General features: G+C 39.6%; 1 protein-coding gene and 1 long non-coding RNA gene across 8 annotated transcripts in view; one reads left to right on the top strand and one right to left on the bottom strand.

The window, feature by feature from the left end:
• Positions 1-13049, top strand: part of LOC306799014 — a 604175-nt gene that overhangs the window by 374687 nt on the left and 216439 nt on the right. The gene's annotated exons all lie outside the window — the stretch shown is intronic.
• NCOA2 (nuclear receptor coactivator 2) overlaps positions 1-13049 on the bottom strand; it is a 187229-nt gene that overhangs the window by 18679 nt on the left and 155501 nt on the right. For all 7 annotated transcript variants that reach the window (XM_079299493.1, XM_079299492.1, XM_079299494.1 and 4 more), the window contains 5 exons: positions 10084-10294; positions 6744-6953; positions 4760-4975; positions 4009-4138; positions 902-1067 (listed from right to left, as the gene is read on the bottom strand). In XM_079299493.1, coding sequence (XP_079155619.1) covers positions 902-1067; positions 4009-4138; positions 4760-4975; positions 6744-6953; positions 10084-10294 — 933 coding nt within the window. The remainder of the gene's footprint in view (positions 1-901; positions 1068-4008; positions 4139-4759; positions 4976-6743; positions 6954-10083; positions 10295-13049) is intronic.

The raw sequence follows: 13049 nt of genomic DNA on the forward strand, positions 1-13049 counted from the left end.
ACTGACTTCTGTGTTGCATCAAATAGGCTTGAAGATAGCTTTCTCATGCTCAAAGCAGAATTTTATTGGTCCTATTTCATATCTAAAATGCAGAGCTAGTTCAGAAGTTATGCTCAGAGTGCTGATGAGTGCTGCGGAATGAAATAGGTATTGCAGACTCCCCTGAGAATATTAAGTAATTTTACAAACATACACTGATCTTGGAAATAAAATTCTGATGCCAGAAATGTCAAAAACTAACTTTGACTCAAAATGCTTTTATTTTTATCACTATTTTTTGTCACCATGTAAGACTAAAACAGGCAAGAAGTACATGGAAGTCAACAAAAGTAACTGTGGGGAAGAAAGGATGAAGAAGCATAGAACAAAGTGCAGCAAGCATACCTGTAATTAAAAAAAAAAAAAAATTACAGTTTAAGTGCTTAGAATGAAACCAGCTGCCTCAGATAAAACTCATCCCTTAACACATTAATCAACTAAGGAAAAAATTTACATATCTCAGGTTTGCTAATCAAAAAGCTTGTTGCCCCCATCACACTCAACTCTTGATCCTGCTCCTAGGTCCTCATGCTCTTATTTTTCTCTTTCCTATACTCTGTTGCTAGCCATGATCTTATCTTTGTCCCCCCACAGTTCTTCCTCTGACCACCATTTCTTTGTTTTGGTTACTTTAATTGCATAAAGCAGGTTGGAAGAAGGAGATCTAGGTGAGGGTGGCAGGGGAGAGGAAGGAAGATTAAACCAGGGGCTGAGGGAAGGTTTTTCAGGTGACACTGAGCCATTAAATACACTTCCACCATCCTAGCTTGCAATATGTTTTAAAATCCCCTTCAACTCCACCTTGACAACATATTTTATAAAAGCAATATCTAATACATGCAAAATACCATGTCTAGTATACCTGGCTCACTAGTTCTGGTATTCCTAGAGCCCTGTCGATTTCTTCCAAACCATCAAAATTCCTTAATGCCATGTAAAGCTGATCCAGGAGAGCACCCTCATCACTTGGTGACTCTGATGAAGGATGATTACACAAGAGATCATCTGGTGAGCTGCCAAATGGTTGCCTGTGAAAACAAGAACACAGGGTTGGTTGGTAAACAATTGCTGGAAAACATGAAACAATATCAGAGGATTAGTACTCAAACTGAACTAACAAGTGGAGACAGAAATTATTTTAATTGCTGCCAATTTTATTTAGAAAGTTATTCTGGATGGAAGTTATGCTACCCAAAGAGGTAATTACATAGTGTAATTAATGCCTGTCAAGATCCTACAAACGTGGTATATCTGACAAGAAAGAAAGCCCACCAACGGCAGCCTGAGCACTGAATGCATATTACAGGCTCAAGAGAGGAACAGAGAAGTCAGTATAGAATATAGTCACTGAAGACAGAAGGCTAAATAATTATTTTTAAAAAAATAGTTGTAACTTTGTATGTCAGATCAAGTATACTATCACAAGTAATATTCATTTCCATAGCCTCTGTCCTTAGCTGGTTTTCCATCAGGCTAAACAAGCCCAAGAGGTCACAGACAGGTCTGTGGATTGTCTGAGCTCACACAAACTGAACATCTGGAAGAGCTGGGCAGGAGCATGAGGGATCAGGGAGAAAAGGACATTCCCCTTTTTGTTTGCAGCAAAACACTGCATCAGCTCACCCCAAATGCACACTTGGGTACCAGTTTATATACTTGGTTATGTGTCTTGGAAGGACATCAGCAAGAACTTGGGTACTGTCAGGCAGCATGTGATGGCTCTATAAACCCTGCTTACCTCACCCCTGAATTTGTATGCGAAGCACACTCGCAGTTACAAAGGCAGAATGAAGGTTTATTATAAACCCAAAGGACAAAACTTCCCCAGAAACAAACTAAATCTGAAATAACACCTCATCTGCAGCCAAATGATGTGTTTTTGTTCTGCTGTTCACACACCTGCCCTGCTTCACACATACTACCACAAAACTGCAATAGAAAATATAAAGAGCAGAGCATTCTGCAGCTACAATATGCACATCATGGAAGAATCCCATCCCAGGTAATTACTCAGAGACAACAAAAGCTGTCACCCATGCAGGGAGGAAAAACACTATATGTGAACCCTTTTTACATGTCTGTTTAGGAAAACAAAGAAACATGTTTGTGTATTTAGTTTCCATAATGAGATATATGGTTGCCATGGAAGTCTAATCTCTATGTCAAAGCTAAGCAGGAGAGCTGCATCGTCAGGCTACACACTGAATGAACTCAAAGGATGGCAGGCAGGAAAACTAATAAAGATATATTCTTTTTAATTGGATACCAGACAGTTAAAAAAAAAAAAAAAAAGAATATGACACAACTTTAAAACATTGCACAGTATTAAACTAATATATAGAGAAATTTATTTAACTCTCATAGATGAAATTATAAATCAGCAAAACAGTAGAGCAAAAAAATCCTTTGATTCAAATTGCTTACAAACTCTAAAGATAACTTATAAGAAGGAATCTATTATACAGAAAAACAATTGATGAGCCTAGAAAATAAAAACCCCTCCCTGAAATTGCAAATGAGCGTGAACACACATGATAAAAAACACTGAAATATTTGCCCAGTTCTGTATATTAAAAAATGACAATTACTTACAATGTCTCAATTTCTTTTATATACCTCAGCAACAATTTTATTTTTTAATTTAAGAATTATTTTTACTCATTTAATACATGGCAACAATCAGATTATAAAAATATCAATCTTGGGGATTAATAAAGCCAGAAATGGCAGCATCAACCAATTAAACATCTCCAGTTGGGGTGTAAATGATCAAAATATTGTTACTTTCAGATGCAATGCAATGGGAATTTTTTCCACCATCTTCAGCTATAAGGAAATTATGAGAAATGCAAATGTAAAAAAAAAAATTGAAGAATTAACTGCCTGGCTTGCTGACCAGACACAATCCTGTATTTTCTTTGAAAGTGTAATTTTTGAAGTGAGTAATTACAGAAACAGTGCATTTTGCATATGGATATACTAAATGAGGGAAACACCAGGAAACAGCTTGAAATGCATGGAATATAACAAAGAAAATGCCACATATATTTATGTATAATATTTTCTGACATCCTAATGAGAACTAAAAGAATGTAGCCAGAAAATTAGCATTTTTTTTTTGAAACATACTTTTTTCCCCAAATGTATCCATTTTCTTTTCAGTGATTCCCCCAATCTACTACTCGCACAATTGAAAATATTTCAATTTTGCACTTGCTTGTCCATTTTGCATTCCTTAGACATTCCATATACATACAGTCTCTCTAAAGTAAGCAGCAAACCTTTTGGAGAAAACATGGCTTTTTAAAGAAGTGTAAGCTTCTTGTAACAGTTGTGCCATCATTTAAAAGTCTTGATGATGAATGAAGTTATTAACACATTACATATGAGTTAATGAGCTGTGACCAAACTGCAGTTCTGATTACCTGAGGAGTAGCTAACTTCAGGGAAGAGGCAGCCTTCCTTTCACTTCATCTTTCCTTCCTCCTCTTTTACAGAATTTAGGTCAATTAAAAAAACCCAAACAAAACATAATTAACCATGTCCTACATCACTTAAAATGCCACCCTGCTGCAGGAAGGGACAGATATTATGACTACATAGCTGTGGCTAGTACTACTGGCACTCTTCCACTTTTAGTGTTAAGTGTAATTGTTAACAATGAGAACAGCAAAACCAGACAGAATCATGCCCACGTTAATGCTCTAGAGGTGAAAAATGGTGCAACTATACCTCAAGTGCTGGCAGCATTCACTGTGAGACAGAACTTTCAATTCATTCAGCACATTACATGGCAAAGAGAGCATTTATAAATATTACTGGAACACACATACATTTCATGAGCACAAAATAATACAGAAATGAAACTGATGTACATATGGTGAATGTCTTATGCATAACTTTCTTTCCATGAGGTGTATAAAATATAAGCCTGCAAAATCTGTGTTCTGATGTGACACCAAGACTCACCTGTTCTGATTACCAAAAGTTGCCTGTTCTATAGGCAGGATGCTGTCTGGCCATGGTGCAGTCTGATTTGGAGGCGCCTGCTGTTGGCTATACTGAGGTCCTCCCATGTTCATTTCCAATTCAGATGGCCCTAATCAAGGAAAAAATAAGCATTAACTTTTCTGAAGAGAATCTACTTTCATGCTAATTCTTTCAATTGAGTTACCTATGTTAAGGTAAAAGCAAACAAAAGCATTAAGACTTCAACAACATTACACTTAAAAGCATCATTATTCTTTGGTCAAAATTTGCTTTTAAATTTTGAGAAAACATGAGCATTCTGAAAGTGGTTCAAAATTATAAAATAGCAGATAAAACTTTGTAGATGCAAAAATGAATAAGACAAGCATAAGACTGTATATGGAGTCAGTATTATAATACATTTGCTGTACGAGTGACCAGGAATGATTATCATTCCACAGGATTTCCTCTAAAAAACTTCACAGTCTTAAGTGAACCAAGGCAACTTTATATCCTCTTTCTTTGGCCACACAACTGCTACAGCAAAGCAGGATCTGCCCATCTCAAAACACGTTGTTAAAATTTAGCATTTTAGACATCATCTTTCCCATGTCCACAGGAAAATTTCAGTGTCAAATATGGTTCTTATCCAATCTGTAAACGAAGTGGGGATGTTTCAATCTCATTTTTCTCCCGCTCCGCCTTTAACAGCAGCTCAGCGCGCAGCCCAGGAAGGGCTGGGGTGACTTACCCATGTTCATGACCTGGGATGGCAGCATCTGCCGGGGCCCGGGCTGGCCGCTGGCTCTCAGGGGGATGCTGGCCGTGGGGGCGCGGATCATGCCGGCCTGCACCGGGCGCGCCATGGCGCCGGCCGTGGGCGCGCAGCTCACCCTCACAGCGGGGGCCTGGCCGCCCCAGTCTCCGGACGCCATGGCAGGCCGAGGGGCAGCGCCACCGATCATCCCTGCACAAAAGGCAAAGCTCAGGGAGCGGCACATGGGCTCTGCACCTCAACACCAGTGCTGCCTGAGGAGCTGTGCTCTCCTTAGGAGCAATGCCGGTGCATTTATTCCCTCAGAGCACACTGCAGCACTACTAGTGCCCGTCCAGACGCGCAAAGCTGCAGAACGATGCTGTACGCTGCTTAGTCAAGGGACTGGAGATTGTGATACATCTTACGAGAGGAAGGCCCTTTTATCATTTCTGAAATGCTGCTCGGAGTAAGTGTTCCCACATGTAGTCTGCAACAGGTGCTGAGGGTGTGTGGATAGCCTTAACTTCCTTCCTCAGGAAATGAATCACGTTTGCTGATGTGTGTCAGTGCTTCACTTTCCAAGTGCTAAGTGAGAATGGGGACTTGAGTAACAATGTGTTAACACCAAACACACTTACAAATTAGAGGGATTGAGTATCAAATCGTGTTCTGCAAATGTCTTTTGGCAACTTCTTTCACTTGGAACCTAGAGCCCTCAGAGCTTTAAGGCTCACCCAGATAATCTCAGACCAATGTACAGTGCAGGGAAATTACTCACAGGAACTTTCCGATAGATGCTGAAGTTCATTACCGTTATTATAGGGGAAGTCCTCCCACATCTACTGTAAACAACTGATACGTTTTATTTACACTTGGAATATATAGAATACTCCATTCTAACAGTAGCCTAAAAGCCTCAAGCAAAACCCAACACAAAAATCCCCAAGCCCCAAGACAGCATCCACAGTATTTATACATTTCCATTTTATATCAGTCAAGAGACCATAGATAAAACACTGATTTCAGGTTGGACTACTAGTTCAGATTGGTCTTTTCAGCTGCATTATGCAACATCCCTAAATGAATACTAAAAGCCACACAAACATTTATTACTTATCAGTTCAATTATTTGGTGACATATAACCAGAGAAAAACTCTCTGAAGAAGGTCTTTGTTTCAGCTGCTGTACAAAATTTGCTTTAGTGTTATATCCTCAGGTTTGGTCCACTTGTGTACATATTCTATCAGCTGAAAGATGTGCCATGCCACAGCAAGACAGGGACACAATAATATTCTCTAACTTGTACACATAAGATGAATAAAATCCTCTAATATGTATACAGAACATGAAAGTGAGAGGACACTTGAAAGAATACAAGTTGATCTCTGAACTGCTTAAATAAAATATTTCAGCATCTGGCTGCATGTCTCTTTTAATACTGATGCCAACTAAATACAGAAATTTGACACCAGATAGCCAGCTGAGAGGATTTACTATGCCCATTTATTTACTCAGAGTTCTCAGAGTGCTTGTTGCACACTTGCACAATCTCAGACCATGCTCTAGTTGAAATAAATCCATCAGTCAAACTTTTCTTGTCAAACAGGTTATATGTTTGTTCATTATTAGGTGAACATGCTGATAATTGCAACATCTGATGGTTCCAAAAAAGGAGCTAAGGCTACTAAATACAGGATTTTTGAGGGCAAAGCCAACACCAAAAGGGCAGCAGTATTGCCCATGATTTTGTTCTGAATGACCCATCTCTACAGGTAGGTAAAAAGCAATGCATAAAAGACAGGACTAAAAATATGCAGACACAGAAATTCAAAATAAATATGCCAATATGTAACATCTCACAAAACACGATTTCTTCCAGACTTTATGGAAAGTAACATAGTAACCCCAATGTAAAACTACATATGCCATAGCCTGTTACTCAAGTATATTATTAAAAAAAAAGGAAAATCATCTTACCTGTGCTACTGTTGCCTAAAGTTGCTTGACTTCCTATCATCCCTTCATTCCTGCCCATCAGTCCCGGCTGAGGTATCACTGAGTAGGGGCTACTCGTTCTTATGGGTGGGAAAGTTCCTGCACCTGTTGGGTTCTGCAGTGTTATGTCAAGTGGTAAATTCTGGTTTGGTAATAACCTGCCCAGTTGCCCTGCTCGTGGGTTATTAAAAGCTAGACAGAAGGAGCAAAGAAAAAAAGCAAAGTTACAAGAATGGAAACTTCACTAGGTGAAAAAACAAAACAAAAAGCCCCAAAAAGAAGAAAATAACTCAGACACAATTAAAGCTCTTGGGCTCAGATATCTAATGTTGCATAATTTACCCACATCATATCTGTCTGAGAAACATCCCTTCTTGACATTTAAATGTAAATTTCAAAATGGAACATTCTGACACTAAACAAACCAGATATGATGTATATTTTAAAAAACTTTAAGTGATGCAATTTAACTGACAGAAGAGCCACTACAGCAAAATACACCACTATGTGATGTGCATACTACTGCCAATTAATCTTACACCTAGTAGGACCTTAATTGCATGCAGATGCCATCCTGAGGCAGATTGTTAGGAATTATCTCAGTTTGGAAAGTTTTCCAGCATAAACTGTGCCCCTGAAGAAGTTTTCAAAAGTAAGGATATACAGACTCTATATTGGCTTCCACATCCTCAATTTCAACACGTTCCTCTTAATTTTCTGGGTTTTTAACAATTTTTGTCATTAATAATATGAAATATTTCCATGATTCAGCAACAACAAAAAATCAGTCCAGGAACAGAGCTATTCTGGCATAATTCTGGCAATTTTACCATAATTCTAGTAAAAAAAAACCATCCTTGATGGTTCTTACTACCACCTTTATGTAACTACTTTCTTCTGGGTTGTGCTTTTAAAATCAGCCTCTGCAAATAAAACAGCAGACTGCATTAGCAAAGTGAGTTTCAGACTGTGACTGGCAAAGCATCTGGCTCAGCTGGTCTTTGGGCAATGTTCCAGTGCATGAAAGCATCCTCTGTGTGCTCAACAAGTTCTCAAACATGAATCAAACACTGACCTTGTAGCTTTGATTCCATTTCTAATCATACCCATGAAATACATGCAAGTAAATTAAACATTTTTGTGAAAGTATTACTTGCAATATTTTATGATAGCTTCCCCCAGGAGCAGCTCTGATATAACAGCATCCTTCCAGCAACCCCTGCATTTTTATGTTCATCACATTACTGAGAAGTTAAATTAATACTTTCTTATTTTAGGTCAAAGTAGTGCTATTTTTGAATCTGAAAACTTAGATGAGGTTTAGTAAGTTTGTTAAAATGCACAAAAATATCTCATAACAGAGGTCTCTGATTTTTATTTTTATTTACATCCAGACCGCAGGAACTTATTGTATTTATTTTTTTAATGTAAGTTCTCTGCCAGGTGAATTTGCTTATATGTGTGCACAGAAAATATATCACATCACATACACCTAATTCCTAACTGAGATTTAAGTTTTGTCTTGTCTGCCCATTCAACTAAGCAAACAAAACTTACTTATGAAGCAAAAATTACTTCCTCAAGATTAGGGGCATCACAAAGTCTAAGGACTGAAGCAAAATTAAACTTCAGTGACAGTTTCAGAACAGTTTGGTCCAGAAGTTTGACACATCTCATAGATAAATGAGTTACTGTATGTGCAGCTATGCCAGCACCCACTAAGGAAAAGGAATACATAGAGGAGTACAAAAAGGAATTCTGGAAATGTGGCACAAAACAACAACACAGTTGATGAGCTGTGATGGTGCTGAGATCACATCACCTCCTGTTTATTCTACTCTGTCAGGATGAGACTGAAGGAAGCTCCCTATCCCCCACGTAACACACACTAGCAATTTGGCAGATCTAGCAGCCTTTCTATTTTTCAACAGACAAAAATATTTGTCTGTTGAAAAGAAATGTAATTCATTAAAACCTGCAAAATTAAAGTTGGTTACACCTTCAGAAAAAAAAAAAAAACAGTAAAAAAATCCAAATCTCTTTTGGAATTGTATATGATTTGACATTCATTCTATGCTGCTTTCCTGTGAGCATCTGAGAGGCCCCTCACTATTTCTGTGGACCTGTTTTCTGTATGTTCTTCTACTGAACACAAGGCACAAGTTCCTAGGGAAATCAGGCACCACAGACAAAAGACTGAGCTGGGGGAAAATATTTTAGGGTTTTAATTTAGATGGAAAATAGGATGCTGCTAATCACCAAGCCACTCTCATTTACAGTCATACTGTTACTGTGTACTGCCAGTAGCTTTGAAAGCAGATTTAAAGCTAGGCTACCCCTAGAAAGCCAAAAAGGTGGAAGGAACAGAGACACCTTGCTTCAGGAAGAATATGCTGAAGACTTCACACACACACAGATTTCTTTTTGACTTTTGAGGCGATGCTGTTAGCACCTCTATACTCACAAAACAAAGTACATTAAACCCAAGCATCCTTCTCTGAGCAACATGGATAGCAAGTGGTAATTGAAGAATCTGAAGTGGCCTTAATATGAATTTAAACACTAATATTTACTGATAGAATATTAGCATTTATCTAAACATTTCTAAGTAATTTGAATGAATTTGAAAATGGCTGAGTGTCAGATTTTTATCCAAATGGCTAAAAATATTATCTAAACCCTATGTTTTACAAGCAAAAAACCTAGAGCACATCTAAGGAAGTAAACTGATGCAGCTATCCAAGCCAACAGGAGCAAAAAATGAAGCAGTGGTTTTTTTTATGCTATTTTATCACACATTAGTACTCCATAAGACTCCTGTCTTGCTTGCTTTCCATTATACTATGATGGCAAACCAACATTTCAATGCTGATTTGTAAGCTGATTAATAAGGTTAAGGAAAGCTGTCAGCTGGAAGTGACTCAACTAAAAGCCACAATTTCAAATTAAAGTTGGGCATTCTTAATCTTCCGTCCTTCTACTAATCTTGTGGTTTTAGAAGAAGATTCTGCTTAGAAAAGCTTCCCTTGGCACCTTTAGCTGCAAGAGCTGCCAGAAAGGAATGATGTGCATCGTGAAAAAACGCACGTGCTGTCCGTGCCAAAGCCTGGGAGCAGCAGTGTCACCCAGGGGCACAGGAGGGGCTGTCTGATGCCAGGGCAGCCCTGCGGCCCTGCGGACACAGCTCGGGAGCGCCGTGCCCAGCCCGGTGTCTGGAGCCGGGCTGACCGCAGATGGCGCTCAGTCGCCGCGCACCGGCCCGGCGCTGCCGGGAGCCGCCAGCTCCTCCCGCCGAGCCGGCCCCAGCCCGGGCTGCACTCACTGCTCTGCGAAATCCTCATCGCTGGCTTCTGGCTGGCCACTGCCGCGCCGGGGCTGCTGTCACTGGTGAGCTGCATGAGGTCATTGATGATGGCTTGCTTGTCCACCGAGCCTGCTGGCACGCCTGGGCGGCTATCTGGGAAAAGCTGTGGTAACTGGCTGTTCTGCAGGTCATCCAGAATCTCTTCCAAGTTATCCAACTCGCTGCCCGGCTGCAACAAAAACACAAACGCACAGTACAGCTCGCTGCTCGCCTGCTGTTGGTGTCCTGCTCGCAGCCCCCACAGTCACACCCAAACACTCCTGATGTGCAGGAAGCTCACAAACCTGATGGGAAGAGGCTGTGCAGGCTTCCCAGGGCTAGCCTGCCTTCCTTTTGGGGAGCCCAGCGTGGCACTGGCACCCCATCAAAAGCCCCATGTCAGAATGCGTGATTCCATACTTTGGAACTGGATATTGGAAAAGATTCTTCCCCGTGCACTCCATGATCAGTGCTGACAGCAGAGATAACAGCAGACCCAGGAGTGCTGAAGATGAGGGTTTGTGGAGCTTTAACCAATATTTCTTTCAGCACAGTTGTATTTCTAGTCTCTTTATGACTTGATTAAAAGCGTACAATCGAAAAGTTGCTTTATGGCTGTGACAATTCCCCATACGCCTTTTCTTTGTTATACTCAAAACCTGAACACTGAATAACTCTACATAAGTTAACTGGCATTATATATATGGCAAGATACAGACATAGGATTGGGAATTTGTTTTGCTCCCAGCTTCCCAAACCATTGAAAATAACTTCTCTAGAGTATGAAAAGAGAAATCTACATATGAATTTATATTTAAATTCAGTAGAAAATTATAATGAAATAAAGATGGGAGAAAAATTAAATTCACCTTACACTAACATAATTACTGACCTGCTTGTTTTTCTTAAATATATTGATTTTCACTGGTATTCTTATTTGACAGCTTCTCTGTCTAAAACCTCTCAGAATGAAAAAAATTTTCTGACTGAAATGCAGAAATCTACCCAACTATATTCCAATCCTAAACTCTTGATTAGAGTAAATTTCAGGTAATAATTAAGAACAGGGTGTCCAGTTTCAGTTTACTATCATCTTGAACAGTAAATATGTCATAACAGTATTTATAACAAATGTCTACTCAAAATCAGTGTCTTCATTAGGAAATGTGCAATGACAGAGGAGGAGCAGAGTGAGCAGCCACCCATGAAGGATGGGGAACTGAGAAACAACACCACAAACGTGCAGAACTGAAATACAATTCTTCCTGGGCTTTTTTTCCTCCCCTCCCCCTCTACATCATGAACTTCTTAGTGAGAGCAGGTTTACACCAAGGATCACAGGGTGCTGTAGGAATACCTGAGATGGCTTTAAAATACCTACTGAGGCTCTCCCAGGCTAGCTAGGAAGCACTGCACATTAGTCTGTACAGAACTCCTGCTGCCACATCTAACCTGCTCCTGAGAAGTCCAGCTATTTTATTCAAAGGTAGCTAAAATGCCCCAAGGTTACATTGCTACTTGCTTTTTTTGGGTGACTGACTGCAAATAATCACATTATTTTCTATTCCTTCTACATCATCTCCTAGTCGTATAAACTGTAGTATATGGTGCAAAAGAGGAGGGAATTCACTCCATTAAAAGGCAGCATGTGGGTGATATAGAGGCTGGTGTTACTGTCAAAATGGTAGGAAATCAGAGAATCAGAGGACTGGAAGAAATTTAAAGCCTCCAGGCAAAATCAGTGTATGCCATTCCCTATGGAAGTTCATACAGTTGCTTGTTAAAGACATCCAGAGACAGAAAATCCACAGCTTCCCAGGAGAATTGATTTCAGCACTCTGCCATCCTTACTACTTTTTTTTCTTTTTTTTTTTTTTTTTTCCCAGTCTCAATGCAATATCTGTCACACTGAGATTTAGACCCTTCCTTCCAATCATATTTTGAATCTGGAGAACATACTGTGTTCCTCCTTCTTTTTCTAACTTTTTTTTTTCTGTACTTGACGACATGTGCCCTTTTGTGCTTTAAGCTGAAATTAATAAACAATCTCAACTTGTGAATTTTCTTCAGCAAACAACCTGTTTTCTAGGCCTCTCATTACTCTTGTTGCTCCTGTGGATTGCTTTCAGTTGATCCACACTTTTGCTGAAGCCATGTCCAAGACAGGACTTAAAATGAGTACTGAGGACTTAAAATGAAGGGCTTAAAATGAAGCCTTACAGCTGTTGGGCAAAGCAGAAAATTTACTCTACACATAGCACACTTTGATGGCATATTCCAGAAAAGCATGTGATTCTTTAAATTACATGACATTACTGACTCTCACTCATCTTGTCATCACTATGATCCCTAGAACAGCTCTTCCTATTTAGTCAGTTCTCCCCTCTTTTTTTTTTTTTTTTAAATATGAGACATTATTCTTGAGTAATGATAATAAATAGCATGTATTCACCCTGAATGTTCTAACACTTTATGTCTATATCTTTTCTTTGCAGCTGAATTTGAGTTGTATCCTCCACTGTGTTTGCAGATATTCAAGTGCCACACTCAGCTTTACCAAGCTCTTTTGTCATGCCAGGTCATTTAGGATAACTAAAACACTGAGCAGCTCTAGATGCTGCACAAATCCTGCAGCATCCCCATTTTGACAGTGAATCCTTCAGTATCTACTGTGCGTGGAGGGATTTGCAAACAGCTTCCTCACCACTCACAGTTCATCTTGACCATGCACCTCTACCCTGCCATAAGGAAAAGGGCCAAAGAACCTGATTCAAATCTAAACACCTTGACATACTTGTGTGTGTGCCAACAATCCTGCTACCCTATGCTAAAGGAAAACAGGCTGGCTGGTCCAAGATTACCTGCTCCTGACAAATCCCTCTGATGACTCACTGCTTTCCAGGCAATTACAAGCAGCTGGGTGGACCCTGTATATAGTAGAAAAG

The sequence above is a fragment of the Erithacus rubecula genome (assembly GCF_903797595.1).
Source record: "Erithacus rubecula genome assembly, chromosome: 3".
In the NCBI taxonomy this organism is placed as follows: domain Eukaryota; kingdom Metazoa; phylum Chordata; class Aves; order Passeriformes; family Muscicapidae; genus Erithacus; species Erithacus rubecula.